The sequence below is a fragment of the Takifugu flavidus genome, chromosome 14 (genome assembly GCF_003711565.1).
Source record: "Takifugu flavidus isolate HTHZ2018 chromosome 14, ASM371156v2, whole genome shotgun sequence".
In the NCBI taxonomy this organism is placed as follows: Eukaryota; Metazoa; Chordata; class Actinopteri; order Tetraodontiformes; family Tetraodontidae; genus Takifugu; species Takifugu flavidus.
Window position 1 is genome coordinate 5,448,767 of NC_079533.1, and position 17,033 is coordinate 5,465,799.

A 17,033-nucleotide genomic window follows, 5' to 3' on the forward strand; every position below is an offset into this window, starting at 1 on the left:
CTCCGCCCATCTCTGAGCTCTGGTTCCATCACTGTGAGGGTGACTGAGCCAAAGGCCTCCATCTGATGTGTCCGACCCCGATGAGCACCCCAGCATTCAGTCTGCTCATCATCTCCACTGCTAAATCATCTACTAATCCCTGAATATACAGCTAAACTACACCACTTACAAAACCCTCTTAATCCCGACCACTCAAAGAGATACAAGTCCGTTTTCATCCAATCACACTTACTCCGAAACAGCTGTCAGTGGTCTCACCAGCAACATCAGAAGCTGTGGCTCAACAGCACTTCAGCAGAGGGGCTCAGGGAGCAACCTCAGTGGAACAACACATGTAGACTCCAGAATATTACCTTAGAGTAAACTATAAACAGAAACAGGCAGGAAAAAGTAATAATAATGATAATGTCAATAAGAAAAAATGCACATGTATAATCCTGGATGTAATGCAAGTTCAGTTGCACCTGATCACCAGTTGGGGGCCCCATTTACAACTTTTTAATGGTGTCCTTGACTACCAGGTTGGATTGTCCCAAAGTGGCTCCTGTGAGTGTTGTAGTTTCTCCACTGGCATGGCTTGATCTGAGTCAGTGACATAATCTTCCTCCTACCTGGAAAAGCAGGTTCTACGGGGCAGGACTGGATTCTGGATTACCCAGCTGATCCTCTGATACATTCACATTCAGACCCAAATTAAACAGATCACCAATGGAAGGCCATCACCCCAGAAATTCAGCGTGCAATTCTCAGATGTGGAGGAAGACTGGGGATAAACCAGTCAGGCTGCGCTCCAAAGGTCACTATGTATCTGCTTTCACGTCAAAAAACAGAAATTCAGCTTTTGATTGGAATGAAGAGGGAAGCAATTGACTAAAATAACACCTAGAATCCAAACAGGGTGACAGGTCAATAAAATGTGCCCAATAACAAAGATTCCAGTCAGAAGAGACAGAAAAACTGAGAGAGAAATCTGAAAGACTAAAACAGTGAAGCTGAGATGATGAAAACGCTTCAGTAAAGAGATGACTAATCAAGCATATTGATTATTAGCTGCTGTGACTCAACAAAGACACTGTGGGTGGAATGGGTGGCTTTCAGTGGATCAGGACCAGCACCAAGTTTACCAGAAATACAGGTGAAATCCGAACCATCAAGCAGAGTTTTAACCCAAACGTCTGTGTAGAAGAGTCTTTTAACCGGTACAGTCCCACACCTGGCCCATCACCCCTGGGGGGCCCTGCACCAAGACTCCCAAGTCACCCTCTTATATAACCACCAGCCTGCAAGAGCAAACGCTCGGCTGCTCTTGAACCAGGGTCATAAAGCTTCTTGACCAGGACTCAGCAGAAGTGTGGGGCAGGCACGACAACCTGATCTCATTAGGAAGTTATTTTAGGTGCTTTCATAAAAGGACCTTAAGAGGGTTAGAGAGTCCTGGGGTGTGCTCTCTGCCTCCAGTCGCTTCCTCCTGCTGCAAACCACACAGTTTTTCAGGTTCCTTCCACACCAACACCTCATTCAACACGGAGGACAAAAGATTTTTGACCGGTTTCATTTCTCCTCCACATTCTGTCTTGGTGAACCTGTCGGACTGGACCCATGGGGAACCAGGGCTCCAACTTGGATGAGATCCTGGCTGAAGACATGCACCACTGGTACAACAAGTTCATGCGTGAGTCTCCATCAGGACTCATCACCCTGTTCGAGCTCAAGGCCATCCTGAACCTGAAGGGTTTGAACGAGAATGCCAACAGCTATGTGGACCAAGTCTTCTTCACCTTCGACATGGATGGGGTACGTACGAGGGGGATTCTCTGCTTTATGCATGTTAGATACTGGCTCCAGACTGGACTCAGTCCACGACAAAGAATCCAACCTGCTGGTGACACCAGGAAATTCAAGTGTCAACTAGCAAACCTGCCCATTTTAACTATAAAGCTTGATGTCTTCTAAGGAGACAATGAGCTGACAGATAAAAAAACAAGTCTTCTTTGGCGCAAGAGCAGGAAAAATCCAGTTTTATACTGAACTGTCCTCACTATTTAGCTTCACAGTGAAGCAGGGAAACAGCTGCTTGTAGGATTATTCTACATGTATTTTTCCATAACATGACATGGAAGGTATCTAATGGTGAAACAGCTGTGCTGCTGGCCAGGTGCAGTATAGCCTCTGAACCACTCCAGGTCAAAACAGGGCCTAATTTTAAATAGATCAACTCATTTCTTTCTGTTAAAATGCAACATTGGTGTCAAGATGTTCTTTTGCTGACAATGCTGATTTTGCTGCCCTTCTGCTAGCAACCTCAGGAATGTCATTATTAATAGTCTGATAATGATGACAAAGCACTTCCTGGATTCAGAAAATGAAATTTATTTTTATTACTTGATTTAAAAATTGATCAAATGCAATAAGTTCATCAATAGTTTTATTCACAGCCATGCAGAAACACACATGTGTTTTATACTAAAAAGTGTGACACGGATCTTTCAGTCGATCTGCGCAATTTCTAATGTTCCCCAACCAAAGATCAAAGTCAGGATGTTTAACCTCAAACTTGTACCGGCTCACTGACTAAGGGGTTTATGGGTTTTGCATTAGGAGCCATTACCAGTGTGAGTGTGTTTGTCTGCATGTGTGTGTGTGTCAGGCTAAATGGATTATGAGCATGTGGAACTCAGATCCATCACGGGTGTTCTGACAGGGAAGAACTTTGGGAAGACTATTTTCACCAAGCATTTTAATAACTTTAGTGTATAATAAATTGGAAATGTATCAACAGAATTATTTAGGAAAACCTCTGCTGCATTCAGGTACTGTTAGCAGAATGGGAAACGGGAAGCCTATGGGCTGAGGCAGTTCTGTTCGTGCCCATGTCATGCACTTTATCTCATGTTCAAGCAGGAACTTTCCCTTGAACTTCTGACCTAATTTCAACAACCCCAGTATGAATAAATTATTGCTCACTGGTACCAAAGTCCTGCAAAGAATTTGACCAATATGTCAATTAAACTTAAGATTCCAGAGTGGGATTCATTAACGAAACAGTACGGCTGCTGTGGTTTGTTCCTTACATCCTTATCATCCTCATTGTTATTATCATCATTGTTAATAATATTAAAGTGGCATCAGATAAAAATAAGAATTTTGAATGCTTACAAGTAATTTACATTTGTGTTAAGGGCTTCTTTCATCAAGACTGTAAGTGGATTATTATAAGTAGGGCAGAAGATTGGAATGATTTCAGACATGTTTGTTGAGATATATATATATATATATATATATATATATATATATATATACTGTATATATATATAACTAAATAGTATATAGTTGAAAGTTCCCGACATATGGGAATGCTCCGTATATAACAATCAGACAGAAGGTTGTCATCAGTAAGTGTGGGAAGAAGGATGATAATAATAATTTAGGACTCCTTCAACAGAAAACTCAAATTTGAGCTAATTTGTCAAAATCCCAGAAAACATGAACTAAATAATTAAACAGACCAACCCAACATCCTCATGATGGTTCTGCCCCTGTCTGCAGGACGGGTACATCGACTTTGTGGAGTACATTGCTGCCATCAGCCTGATGCTGAAGGGAGAAATCAACCAGAAACTCAAGTGGTATTTCAAACTGTTTGATCAAGACGGCAACGGGAAGATCGACAGAGAGGAACTGGAGACCATCTTCTCGGTAACTATTCACCAGCTGTTGAACACACAACACCATTAAAATAAGAGAAAAAGATCTTGTGTGGTGGAGCATCATGATTAAACGGTTCACAGCTCTGTACTCACTGAAAACACTCACTGGATTAAGTCTGAAATTAGACAAGCGTTAATCTGCTAAACGAGCTGCATTGGTCAATCCAGGCTGAAGGAAGGGGGTTGAATGGATCCCAGTGAGGAAACCCATTTGAAAAAAGTAGACCGACTTAAAATGAAGTGTCCTGCTCCTGCGTGGGTCCTCAGAGAACAGAGGTGGAAGAGAGTTAAATTGGTGTTCCAAAGCCCTCTGTTCTTACCTCAGTGTAAACCACAGCCTCTCTGTTGGTGCTGATTGAGTCTCCCCTCCTTCACCTTGTAGGCGATCCAGGACATCACAAGAAACAGAGACATCGACCCAGAGGAAATAGTCTCACTTATATTTGAGAGGATCGACGTGAATGGAGAAGGTAAGAAAAGACACAAAGTCCTCATCAGTTCATGTGACCATTAACTTCTACAAGCTGGAGTTCAGTCAAGCAGCCAGAGACGTTTTAACAGAAATGACTCTTGACTCCACAGGTGAGCTGACTCTGGAGGAATTTATCGAGGGAGCCAAAGACCACCCAGACATCATGGACACGCTGAAGAAGATAATGGACCTCACACCAGTCTTAGTCATCATTGTGGAGGGTCGGACAGGATGAGGCAGCAGCGTGCGACACAGACTTTAGTCCAAATTAATTACATAGAGAAGAATTCCAAAGACTTCTGCTCTCAGAGCACGCGGTGTCACAGGCCAGTTCTTTAGCACCACAGGGGATGGACAGATCCAAAAAGTCCTTCTGATCCTCCCCCAACATGCTCTAGTTGTCCTGATTGGTGCCCCTTATTACTTTTGAATGCTCAATTTTCAGCTTTCACAGGTGCTCATTTAAAATAACTTTTTCAATTCTAGACGATATCCGTGATGAGACATCGGCAGTTCCTTTTGTTTTTACACAACCACATCAGAGGGACAGACTGTTAGCATACATCACCTCTGCTCTTCAGAATCTCACATTTAAGAACCATAGATGTTACCAAATTAAGGGAGGGAAAGGCAACCCTCAGTGTGCTCTACAGGGGGGCTTGTGGGAGAAGAACCAATGTGGAATAAGCGGGATCAGACTTGTTGAAGAGTAGCACAAATGGAAACCTGCTCCACTCTCACTGGGTGCTCAAGGCAATTGTTTGCCTGTATCACAGCACAGGGACACTCGTTTCTGGTGCCAAGTTGTTCTTTTTGAAGTCGTTCCTTCCCTAGACACCCACAGATTACCGGTACCCTGAGCAGCAGACAGGAAATTAACCATGGACCAACTAAATGTTGTAGATAACACAGGGTGGTTGTGATTGGATGCACAACAGGTACAACAAGAACATCTACAAAGACATTTGCTGATTTTGTCATTACATGTAAGTAAACTGTCAAACAGACATCAGTCATTGAATTGTGAATACAGAAAACAGCAGCTGTTGTGTGAGTGGGCCATTATTGTGAAGTTCACAGGAAATGAATGATGTGAGTTTTTACTTTTATACGTGACAATGACGATGGATACAGGTTTGGGTCAGGAAAGGAGATGTTTTGTCCATTGAGCTTCCGATAGTTGAACTGACAGGTGTAACAAGATTAGCATCAAGGCTAACTGTTCTCATAGAGCCATAGTTCACAGGCCGAATGCTTTAAGATTTCTATTCTTTCGTTGTTGCCTTATCAATAAAGTTTTTAAACAAACTCTCTGATTTATTTGAGCATTGAATTTGGCTTTCAGGTTGTCAGACACCAGCTGAAACAAAAATTACAAATGTAAACTGGGTTACAAGTTTTTTTTATTAAATTTGGAAAGAAATACAGTAAAAAATGATTTTATGTTTGCCAGTTCTGTTTTGGTCCAAATTGTATTGTAGATGTAAAATTTGGCCATACAGATTATGCCTGAGTCATCTGGAGTCTTCGGATAAACCACACAGACCTCCTGTCCACCACACGCTTCAAAAGGCTCCTGAATCCAACAATGAACGATCAACTTTATCAACCAGAGGATGAATTCTGGCACCACCACCCCGGCTGTCATCGGCGGCGTCACAGGTCATATCTGGGATCTACAAACAAACCTGTTCTCAGAGCTGCTTCGGCTTCTCCCGCTGCCTCAGCAGGCTGATGTACAGACGCAGGAAGGAGTAACAGACACCAACAGAGAAGTGGGCTGAAGTCAAGAGTAGGTGGAGGAAGGGCAGTTTCTGTTGCCACAAGTGAGGGAAGATATCCGCTTGCAGACCCTCGCAGAGAATTGCCACAGGAATGAGTCCAAGCAGACAGAGAGACTCTAGAGCAGGCATGTCCAAACCCAGTCCTCGAGGGCCACAATCCAGCCAGGTTTTCTGTCCTACCAGGCTGAAAATTCATTCAGTGGGATAGAAACCCGGCTGGATTGTGGCCCTCGGGGACTGGGTTTGGACACTCCTGCTCTAGTGGACTGATCAGAGGGCCCTGGTCCCTGGCAGGACAATCACTCATGAGGATATTAAAGATATCAGCATTAAAGTTATCAAGTTATGTCATCGACTTCACTGTAATGGGCTAAAGGAGGATGCCATTTTACCTGTGAAGTGTCCTCAGAGATGAGATGTTTCAGTGCCGTCATTACCACTTTCTGCCCAGTTCAACCCAGTTTGTGGGACAACAGGAGTCCCATGGACAATGACCAGGAGCCAAACTTTAAATCTATTCAACCTTTATTTTTGCTTTTTAAACCTAAATGACAAAACTGAGAGCAAAGATTAATCACAGTTCACACAAACAAGTTTTAGACTCTTTATTGAAGATCATCTTGAGATCAAAAGGAAAATAAAGATGAAGATCCTCCCCAAATCTCGAAAAGCAAGTGAAGTGGGTCCAGTGGTGCTAGATTCAATCACCGGTACACCAGAAATACCAAAAATACTTTTAATTTATAAATTAAATCATTTACATCTTTAGTCAAAGATAACAAATCATTCTTTTAAATAAATTCGGTTCACCGTTGATTTTCACAGAGGAACCAACCACCTGAAATTGATGCTCAAAGTCCAAATACAAAAATGTATTCAAGTTTCAGTGACGAGAACTCCTCGCCCTCATAATAAAAAAGTGAAGAAAAAGTGACCGAGGCAGCAGCATCGTTACACGTCACTCTGCTCCGACTGAAGAGTGACCGTTAATACCTCCTCCGCTTTTATATCTGGAAACTCAGACTCCACTTCCTGTTTGACTGTGGCACTAACAGAGCACGCCGTCTCCTCGCCCCCATCTTCTGTCTTGATAAAGGAGCTCAGTGGATGATCAGTGAGAAGCTTGTTGGGTGATGGCGTAACATCGATGTACGACTGAGGAGACAGGTCAAAGGTCAAAGGTGTGCAGGTATTGGACTAGGGTTAATGCTTCAATTTTGACGTTACTTACATTTTTATAATCTTCGAAACAGGAGGGATGGAAAATCTACGAAGAGAAAACAAGTGAGACCGATGTTACTGGAGTCCAGTACACCAGATATATTTTACCACAAGTTTAAACGTGTGTGTTCTGGATAAGACACAGGTGATGGCACAGACGATGAATATTCCGAATGACCCATAATAACTGAAGACTGTTACACATTTACTGTAGCAATCAAGAATTAGGGAACACTAAGTAAATGGTGTTGGTCGTATAGGAGCATGGTCACTTTGTGATGTGTACTCCACCTTATCGTCAACCCTGATGGCGTTTTTCAGGAACCAGTCTTCCTCTTCTTCCACCCAGTATGTCTCAAACTGCTCCTGACAGATTTCACATGACTGCAACAGGAGAAAAGACTTTCATTGCTTACTTTTATTTAGACTCTTGACACAAACATGTTGCTATTCTGGTACAACACTTCTGCTGTCAATGTAAGAATGATCTAAATTTAGAATTTAATAGGTAATGACTGATGGACATGTACAATTTATGACAAGTAAAACATTTCTATTTGAATACTGTGACCTACACTACTCTGTGTAACATGTGGTGTTTTAGAGGGAATGTTCCCATAGCAACACTCCTGAGTGGCTTACCTCTCCAACCTGGTCTTTTGTGGCCTTCACACACTGGACCTCCTTCTCTTTTGCTGCAGCCTGATTCTTCTGAACCTCAACCTCATTCTCCTTCTCAAAGAACAGACTTTTTGCTCGCTCCTCCAGGTCAGCGATCTCCTCAAATTCTATCCAGTCCTAAAGGAGCCACAAAAACATACAATGGTTTTTACAAAGAACAAGCAGATAAACCAGTATGACACAGCGTTTCGATCCCCTATGTGTCTGGGGTCTCTGAGAAATTTAGGAGGATCCTCCAAAAACATGACATACCGGTTCAGTTTCAACCAATCAACTCAAACAGAGGCTGGTACACCCGAAGGACAAGACACCAAGACATATACAATGTAATGTTGTTTATGCTGTACAGTGCCAGGAAGAATGCAAGGAACTGTACATTGGTGAAACCAAACAACCTCTCCAGAGAAGAATGGCACAACACAGACATGCCACCTCTTCAGGTCAGGACTCAGCAGTCCACTTACACCTAAAGGAAAGCGGGCATTCCTTTGAGGAAAGCCAAGCACGGGTACTGGCCAGAGAAGACCGGTGGTTTGAGAGGGGTGTCAAGGAAGCTATCCATGTCAAATTGGAAAAACCATCCTTAAACAGAGGTGGTGGGCTAAGGCACTTCCTATCACCCATATACAATGCAGTCCTCCACTCCTTCCAACAACAAACCAAACATTCACACCATTTCAGGAGACCTGGTGATTCACCACCATTTGAGTCAGCAGACAAAGGAGAGACACCTCAACTGAAACTAGGGGAACGACCCTACCAACAACTCTCAGGTGACCCACCCAGATCATTAGCATGCTAATAGTCCACAAAGGCTATATGTTCAAGCTCGGTCCCAAGCGAGTTCAGAACTGAAGGAGCCACGTCTTCAAAGAGAAGAAATACAGTCCAGTTGACAAAGAAAACTACCGTGAATAACTATGACCTGGATCATTGAGAATCTACACAGACAATCTGACACTTGAAGTGCCACAGCTTTAGATAATGTCACCAATTGATATTAAGCTTACTTCAACATAAAAGTGGAAACCTTCGTGCGAGTGCTCACCCTGAGTCCGTAATACCAGCGGCGGTGGGTGACTTTCTTGCTTGGGACCTTCCCGTTGTGGTTCTGCCGATAGTGCCAGTCCAGATGGTCACCATAGAGGTCAGGTTGTCGAGATGAGAACCTCATACTGCACAATCCACACTGGGTCCCAGAGTACAGCTTAGTCACCACACTTTCATACCGTCTGGAGGTGAAAATAACAAATGAGGCCATAAAAACCATCAAAACAAGCGAGCTACTGATAACGGGCCAGAATCCACTCACAGTTTCATTGCTTCGATTGTAAAGCTACGGAGGTCAGGGACATCGTTATCTAACAACTCTGGGTCATCCTCATCATCCTCCTCTGCAAGAGGTGAGCCAGCAGGAGCGGTGCTTGAAGCTGAAACATTTATAGTAAAAATACAAAGATAATTAATTACAAACAATAAATGGGGACATTTACAACAGATTCAGATGGTCAACAACAATGGAGTAAAAGAAGGTCTTATGCCAGCGCTGTGTCCATCAACCAACTACTATCTTAACCAAATAACCAAGTTGTATTAATACTGTTCAAAATGAGCATGTAGACATTTCTATATGCAGTGTTGTTATGACCCAGTAGTATGGAACACGCCCAACATATTTACCAGTGCCCGACGTCAGAGTAGCCTCTGGTTGTGCAGCTTTGATGATGCCGTTGGAAATAAGTTTGGACAAAAGCTCATTAACATCCATTTGACCAAAGTGGTTTTCTGTGGGGGCAATCTGTGGAGCTGCAAAAATAAACCCCAAGAGTCATGCACGTGCACTTAGAAAATGCTGTGGTCTTCATTAAGGGGAGGAGCTTACTCTGATGTCCAAAAGGCACTGCGCTCTGAGATGGGAATGATTGGTTGAGGTTTCCTAGAAGGTTCACCTAAAATAAAGAGACCACAGAAAGTTTACATTGAATCAGACAGCTGATAGCAGCACACGTAACAGTGTAAGTTAGAAGTAACTCACAGGTTGCTGCATGCTGAGGCCAGGGGCAGACGGGTTATAGAAGGAAGCAGAGCCCTGCTGGTTAAAGGGCGGCGCCTGAGCCGAGTATGCCATCTGTCCGACAGGGAACTGAGGGTCTACAGGCTCTGGAAAATGCTGACCCATGTTGAAATTCTGCTGTGGACCCATTGGGTTCTCATACATTGGGGGGACAATGGGCCTAATGGGTGGCTGCAAGTTGTGTTGAGGAGGAAACCTGCCCGGGACCTGTTGACTGTGGACAGGATCATAGACTGGAGCACCACCCTGATGGGGCATATCGAACCTTGGTCCCGCCTGCATAGGTCCATCAAAGCGCCGTGGACCAGGACCTTCAAACCGCATTGGGCCAATCTGATTCAGAGGGGTTTCAAAGCGCATTGGCCGCTGGTTTTGTCCAGAGCCAGGCCCAGGTCCCATGTTGTTATAACGCTCATAACGGGCTGGTCCTGGCCCCTGTCCTTCAAATCTCACTGCACCATCAAACCTGTTTGGGCCATGGGGGTGAGGTTGACAGTCAAACCTCCCCATTCCATCTCCAACTCTCATTGGCCCATGTCCATCAAACCTCTGAAGAGGGCGACCACCATCCAGCCTGCCGGGACCTTGGGGATGAAGGCCCTCAAACTGTGTCACATCATCATAATGCTCAGGGCCTCCGCCTTCATACCAGCCTGGGGGGTTAGCTCTGGACGGGCCTCTGTGAACAGGTCCATCATAAACTGAGGTGGGGTGACCATCATAAGGAGGCGTGTGTCCTGGCGAATCACGGTGCAGACGGAGAGAAGCCAGTTGTCCCCCTGGGCCTGGCCCTGTATGAGTGGATTTTGGAGGTGGAGGATGAGTGTGCGAAGGGGGTCCATCCAAATTGAGAGGCCCATCATCAGAATGCTCACTGTTGGGGCTTTCAAAGCGTGGAATCGGGCTCATCTCTGAAGGCTCTCTCTGTTGAAGAGGTGAAAGGCGCTCACGCTCAAATCTTGGGCCTGCTGAATCCAGACTACCTGGACTTGGACATTTCCTGTGGACCACTGGCCCAGACGACTGGTCGGGCCTCCTTGGGTCAGACACCCGGGAGTCTGCAGATGGGCCATACTTTCTTGGAGCATCGTAGCCACTCTTCTGGTCTTCATCATACCGCTGGCGCTCCATTAGTGGCGAGTTCCACTCTCGCTCATCTGAAATGATAAATTCTATAAGGATATTTTCTAAAATATTTGTGACTACACATTTTGCTGTACACTCGGCACACTTACTGGAGTCTCGTGGGTCAGCTCTCCGCCTGAAGCGCAAACCAGGCAACGATTTCAGTTTGGGGAACTCCTTACCATGGTTGTACTCCTCAATCATGGGAACAGGTGGCACTCGCTGGTCCTCATTCTCTTTACTCCGTCTCTCATCTATGTGAAGTTATCGAACATGAGTGATATGTAACAGAGTAGGCATCCCTAAATATTCTACTGTCATTAATGACCTATTGAGAATGCTAAATCCCTACTAACACTAACCAACAGATAAACAACAGTTATAACCCTGAACTCACCTGAGGCATCTAGAGGGACCCTGTTGTATCGGTGCAGTGAAGGTCCAAGGTTCTGGTCATCTGCTTTCTCACTCGGTGCCAACTCCTTGCTCTCTCCAGAATTCTGCTCACCCTCCCACTCCCCCACATTGGGTCGGTGGGTGACCTGGGTTTTTTTCAGCTTGGACTTGTGTTCGTAGTAGGACAGTTCAGCGGCATCCATGGTTTCCAGAGGGTGGGGCTCAGAAGAGGAGGGTGTGGGTAACAGTGACTGCTTCTTCGAGAAAACTCCAGAGTCATCCCAATTCCCAGAGTGCTGCTGCTGTTGTTTCTCTTCCTGGTACTGGAAGAAGGTTTTGATCTTGTGTGCAACATTAAGGAAGTCCTCCTGGGAAATTTCACCACTCTCCAGACGTTTGCTGGCCTGCAGAATGTTTAAAACAACTGGCATAAGTACAAGAACTGACTTGTGTGATTCAAATAAATGAAATTTTGTAAAGATTAACCTTTTTCGACTATGTGCTGTGCTATGTTGTTTATCTTGTGGAAAACATTCATTTTAAAAATCAGCAATCAGAAAATAAAGTGTAACATCTTTTTAGTCATTTCTGGATAAAGACGTGGGACATGCCAGCTTTTTTCTCCATCAGCACATTAATGACTTACCCTTCTCAGCAGGTCTTTCTTGGAGGCAGAGTTGAGGATTTCAGGAATCTGCAGGTTGGGATCCACATTAAGTCGATGCTTTGGTGTTCTAGAAGTTGGGGGTCGATTTGGAGTGCTGTACTGTTTGTGTCGTGGCAGTCCAAGCTTCGTGTGGGAGTCTTCTGATGGCTTGAGACTAAAGATAAATCATTTTAACTTACTGGTCACCCTCTCCAAGCCTTGGCTCAGAAAAGGATTCATTAATCCCAAAGACAGTGTTACAAAAGACTTTACAAAAGAAGCTAAAACTTACTGCTTGTTCTCCTCCCAGCCACTCCTCCAGCGATGAGGAGCATCCTTGTTCTCCTTGCCTCCTCCATCATGGCTACGTGGAGAGTGGTTGTCTCTGGTTTCAGAGTGTCGCTCCTCCGTTGGTCTCTTCAACCTTCTGGCCTCCAATTGGTTCTTTTTGACCGAAAGCCTGTCCTCTCGTCCAGGTTTGCCATGACCCATTTCCTCTGGACGGAGCCGTCTAGCCTTGTTTGTTTTGCGAGAGGGTGAAGGAGACAAAGAGCTGCTCCTGACTCGGCTCTTCGGCGAGCGCCTTTCCTTTCTTTTAGGGGAGGTGCCAGGCGAGCGTGACCTGGACCGTGAACGGGGACGTTTCCTAGCATGTGTCCGAGCATTCCCACCAGACTTCAAATCAGCCTTCTCTGTCGACTCACTGTGCTCATGTTTGTTCACTGTGCCATTCATAACCCTCCCTTTGCCAGATCTCTGAGGCTCACCTCCCCGAGTATCCTCCTGCCGCTCCTTCTTTTCAGCACTTCTTTTCTTGTCCTTTGCCTCATCGTCTTTGTTGTCCATCTTGTCATGTGAACGTTTCTTCAGCCTTGGATCTTTCTTGGGGTCGGCTGACTTCTGGGCTTCAGTCTCTGATTGCTTGTTTTTGGGTGAGATCGTTTTGCTCATTGGAGGTGGAGACTTGGATTTAGACTTCTCCTCAAGCACCTCTTTCTTTTGTGTCCTGGTCTTGTCTGGCTGACTGCACTTCTCAGGAGTCACAGCAGCATTTCCAGTTGTGACCACATCTGCTTTTCTCTCCGCAGACTGCTCTTTGGGCTGAGGTGCAGTTGGAGGGCCAGGGCGGTTTAAGCGGGGGTCTCGGGTGGACGACTTGGGTTTTGTCTGAGGGGGGATCCAGGGCCGGACCACTGGCGCAGCTTGGGTGGTAGGCTTGGATGTCATGCTGGGAGTAGCAGGAACTGGAGCTGATGATGGCAATGTAAATCCTCCAGCCTGCAAACACAAAATGTATTCTTTAGTTTTTACATAACAAAATGAAAGGTTTACCCAAAATATTAAGGAAGCAACCAACCAACTGGGCTTTTGTCTGCTCAAGTTCCAGCTCAATCTTTTTCTGCTGAAGTTCCAACAGTTGTTTCTGTTTGGCAAGAAGCTGATTCTGTTTAGCCAGAAGCTGCTGTCTGATCAGTTGCTCCTGAGTCAAATTATACTGGTTTGTGTTTGAGGTTGACTGTGGAGTGGGTTCTGTAGCTGGTGCTGGAGGCTGTGGGGAGGATGAAGGCTGTGGAGGAGGAACTTCCTCAGACTGGCAAAGAAATGGGATTAGAGTTAGATAACAAATGGTATAACCTTCAAGCAATTTAAGATAAACTCCAACCTAATTTGTGCACTCTTTAAATATTTGAGTGAATGACAACAATGTGTTACAGAAATCAAGAAGTAATCTGAATTCAGTTTCTGGTGAGCTCTGCTCATTTTTCTTAACGTAGTGTGTCCTCAATTTGCCGTTACAATCACATTTTCCGGGAAATTTGCAGGATGAAAACCCAGTAAAACATATGTAATAACATACATAAGTGCGGAAAAAGATGATGTTGTAGATGTATGGTAGTTGTAATCTTTCCCGGTAAATTACCTTAGGACTGAAAGATAACAGCTGTATATTTAGTCTGTGCAGATGTGACAGAGCAGTCGTTTTCTGTTATGACTCAGCTCACCTGTTTTAAAAACTTGGGGTTGACATGGATGCTGGCGTTGACTGTGGGTGGAAGAGGCTTGATGGGCCAGGCTGTGTCAGCAGAGTTGACCCGGACATCCAGTGCATATAGTTTCTTCAGAGGAAATACTTCATCCCACGTCGAACGCAACTTGAAAAGGCTCTTTCTAGTGTTTTCATCAACCTACAAACAAAGGACATTGCTTTGTCTATAACAAGCTTCTGTGGCAGACTTGATAGTTACCAAATCAACTTTAGCTAAGTAAAACATTACAGAAATTTATTACATCTATAGTGTATTGAGTGCACAGGGGCAGAGAGCACATCATATTAAAAGCAAGCCAACACAGAGTGAATCGAGTTGCTCAGAAGGTAGCGCAAAAAATATTAAAACTCAACAACAAAGGCAACAAATACTGTACCTTTTCAAAGACACATATAAATGAAGTGATTAGGTTTTTAGCAAACACTGCAAGGTATTCTCCTCCAACATTCTTCACTATGGAATCCACTAAGTACAAAACTGGTAGCTTCTCAGTAGGTGGGGCCTAGAGTGATAGAAAACTCAGAAGTTTAGAACACAACAAGGGATAAATTCAACATTCAGAACAAATATTACAAAAATTATTATGCTAATTGCCCCCCCTATCCATTTAGTTAAAAAAAAAATAAGGCTGTTCTGTAAAAAGGGTGATGGTAAGTCAAAAATGAAGTCTGTGCCATGGGCAAAGGTCCCAGCCCTGGGTATAAAATCCACGACATCGCTCAGTCCAACATCAGCGCTGAAAATCCAGTCAGTCACCATCAAAGATGAGATCACTGTTGTGATCCCGGGCAGGAACAACTTCAATGTGCCGATTCGGGCTGTAGAGCGGATCCTTAGGAAGATAGTACTCCTCCCCAAGGAAAGGGACCAGTGATACCTCCAAAGAGGGTCTTCACAACCACTCTTTGTACTTTACCCAATGTCCCTTCTCAGTTTGGCTCTTCAAGTGGACATGCCAAGCTGGGGGTTAGGTTGCTGTTCTTGAGCTTTCATGAACCTCAAAGTGTTACCCCAACCCACAGGTTTCAGTGACCAATGAAAAACAACAAATCATTTTAAGAAGCCTTAAACTTCAACAATAAATAACTTCCATATGTACTGTGGCTAAACTAGAGGTGGCCGACCACCGTCTGAAGAGAATCAGCCCAAGCAGAGCAAATGTAAACCAGAGGCAGACCAATAAATTACACTGGAAATAAAAAATGACAAAAAGCACATTTAATATTTTTTATTTTTAACATTTTAACCAGTCATTGACATTTCAGAAAAGTTCACTAATGAAAAGCAGAAAACTGTTAGTGATCTGATTAGGGAGCAAAGAGCTGCATGGGCAGAAAAACAGCGACCACGCAAGAAAGTGCCGACTGAGGATTTCCTTCAACCACCTGGGCTTTCACAGCCCGCAACATCCAGACTACAACCCATGAAACATATCAATAGAATCTGGCCTGAGTAAGCAGGTGTACAGTGTCACATGTCATCGTTGATCATCGGGGCTTTAAATAACCAGGCCGCTAAACGATCAACTTGCCCCTCGCTGGAGTGCTAAATAACGGGGAAAAAGGGACCAAAATACAGCCGACCCCCATGACTGACGGTGCCTCTGCAGGGTTACCAAGAGCTGTCTAATTTGATGTGTTTCACGGGTGCGTTTGAAAATGGAAGCTACGCTGGTCCACGCGGCGGCTGTAAAAAGGGTTTAACTTCATTTTACCACGTCCCTCGGACACCAATTAGTTCGACCATAAACACAAGTATTAAATAAATTTCGGACAGTCTAACGACGAGGCTTTTGGTTCAGAAATGTTCTTGTGGAAGATAAAATGGTGGATTGTTACAGGTAGGCCCGAAACCACATGGAGCCCCGACCCACCGTATGTTTCGTAACCATTTTAACAGTTACTTTATTATTCTATAGAATGCTGTCGGCGAACTTTGTAAGTAATTTGATCGAACGAGCAGCGAAATAACAAGACTACTGTTGCCAAGCAGAGAACCAGGAGGGAGCTGTGGTGGCAACAGCAGGCGCCATGTTGGGCTGAGAGCTAACAGGAGCCAACATATGGCAGAATCAAGTCAAGATACGCTGATATACATAATCAGAAATTAAAAATGCTATATTTATAAAAACCTTGCTTATTTGCGCTTCAATAATTGCGACGATATCCTTGGCGAAGTTGATGTTTTCCTCGGCCAAAATGGTCAGCATGTTGATGTGAGGCTTGCTATTGAATGTCAAGTCTTCCAACGAGGACTGATACTCTCGGCAGGCATCCGCCCTCGCTGCGTTGTCGTCCATCTTTGAGCTGCTCGACCCCGGGAAACCTACACCAGCCTGATCAACACCCAATGCGTTGATTGTCAGGCAGTCCATGTACTCATCTAGCTAGGTGTTGGGATGGAAATAAGCAAATAGCGCAAATAAAACTCAAGAACCACCCCTCGTCCTTCCTGAAACCGTCTGCGGAGACAACAAAATGGCGACTGTGCTAAAGGTTGCCTACGTCACCTGAAAATCCAAACGACGGCGACGGCGACGGCTCCGTCCTATTGGTCGACGGGCTTGCGCTTTTATCTAAATGGACCAATCATGTTTGGGCCGTGTGATTACATAACCACAGATACGAAAACAAAAACGTCCCTAAGTCTTACGCCATACTGTTGTTTGGCGTCAAAGGTTTGTTTTTGTCACAATGCATTTATGTTTAAAACTACAAACGATATACACCTGTAACCAATTTTTAAATAAAACGTATTTTTCCAATGTCGTTTTTTTTCTCGCCGTCAAGTACATACATATTCAGCAGAGGCCGGGGCAACAATTATCTTTCTGTTCCGATGGAATGAACTCATTGCTGTCTTTGATCACTTCGGCTGTG

At 44.4% G+C, this 17,033-nt stretch overlaps 2 protein-coding genes across 5 annotated transcripts; one reads left to right on the forward strand and one right to left on the reverse strand.

Annotated features, from left to right (window-relative positions):
- Positions 1-255: 255 nt before the first annotated feature.
- Positions 256-5,487, forward strand: LOC130537044 (guanylyl cyclase-activating protein 1-like). Its single transcript, XM_057053435.1, has 4 exons — positions 256-1,794; positions 3,547-3,696; positions 4,090-4,177; positions 4,290-5,487. The coding sequence occupies exons 1-4, from the start codon at positions 1,600-1,602 to the stop codon at positions 4,412-4,414; spliced, it is 558 nt and encodes a 185-aa protein (XP_056909415.1). The 5' UTR covers positions 256-1,599; the 3' UTR covers positions 4,415-5,487.
- Positions 5,488-6,470: 983 nt separating this feature from the next.
- Positions 6,471-16,655, reverse strand: pcf11 (PCF11 cleavage and polyadenylation factor subunit). Of its 4 annotated transcripts, XM_057053345.1 has the most exons (17): positions 16,286-16,654; positions 14,531-14,656; positions 14,110-14,292; positions 13,464-13,697; positions 12,399-13,384; positions 12,107-12,281; positions 11,462-11,864; positions 11,175-11,318; positions 9,901-11,096; positions 9,748-9,814; positions 9,546-9,671; positions 9,178-9,295; positions 8,914-9,097; positions 7,827-7,982; positions 7,476-7,568; positions 7,195-7,230; positions 6,471-7,118 (listed from the first exon to the last, which is right to left on the reverse strand). In XM_057053345.1, the coding sequence occupies exons 1-17, from the start codon at positions 16,526-16,528 to the stop codon at positions 6,915-6,917; spliced, it is 4,674 nt and encodes a 1,557-aa protein (XP_056909325.1). In that variant the 5' UTR covers positions 16,529-16,654; the 3' UTR covers positions 6,471-6,914. The 4 variants fall into 4 exon arrangements, 3 of the variants coding, with proteins under 3 accessions (XP_056909325.1, XP_056909324.1, XP_056909326.1); XM_057053344.1 differs by having other exon boundaries at positions 9,901-11,318; positions 16,286-16,655; XM_057053346.1 differs by lacking the exon at positions 14,531-14,656 and having other exon boundaries at positions 9,901-11,318; positions 16,286-16,655.
- Between the last annotated feature and the right edge of the window lie 378 nt (positions 16,656-17,033).

Coding starts and splice junctions, on each gene's coding strand:
- LOC130537044 (XM_057053435.1), top strand. CDS start 1,600: ATGGGGAACCAGGGCTCCAACTTGGATGAGATCCTGGCTGAAGACATG. Junction 1,795..3,546: donor TCACCTTCGACATGGATGGG/GTACGTACGAGG, acceptor CCCTGTCTGCAG/GACGGGTACATCGACTTTGT. Junction 4,178..4,289: donor GATCGACGTGAATGGAGAAG/GTAAGAAAAGAC, acceptor TTGACTCCACAG/GTGAGCTGACTCTGGAGGAA.
- pcf11 (XM_057053344.1), bottom strand. CDS start 16,528: ATGGACTGCCTGACAATCAACGCATTGGGTGTTGATCAGGCTGGTGTA. Junction 11,319..11,461: donor GGTCCCTCTAGATGCCTCAG/GTGAGTTCAGGG, acceptor AACTTCACATAG/ATGAGAGACGGAGTAAAGAG. Junction 7,119..7,194: donor GTTTCGAAGATTATAAAAAT/GTAAGTAACGTC, acceptor CTGTCTCCTCAG/TCGTACATCGATGTTACGCC.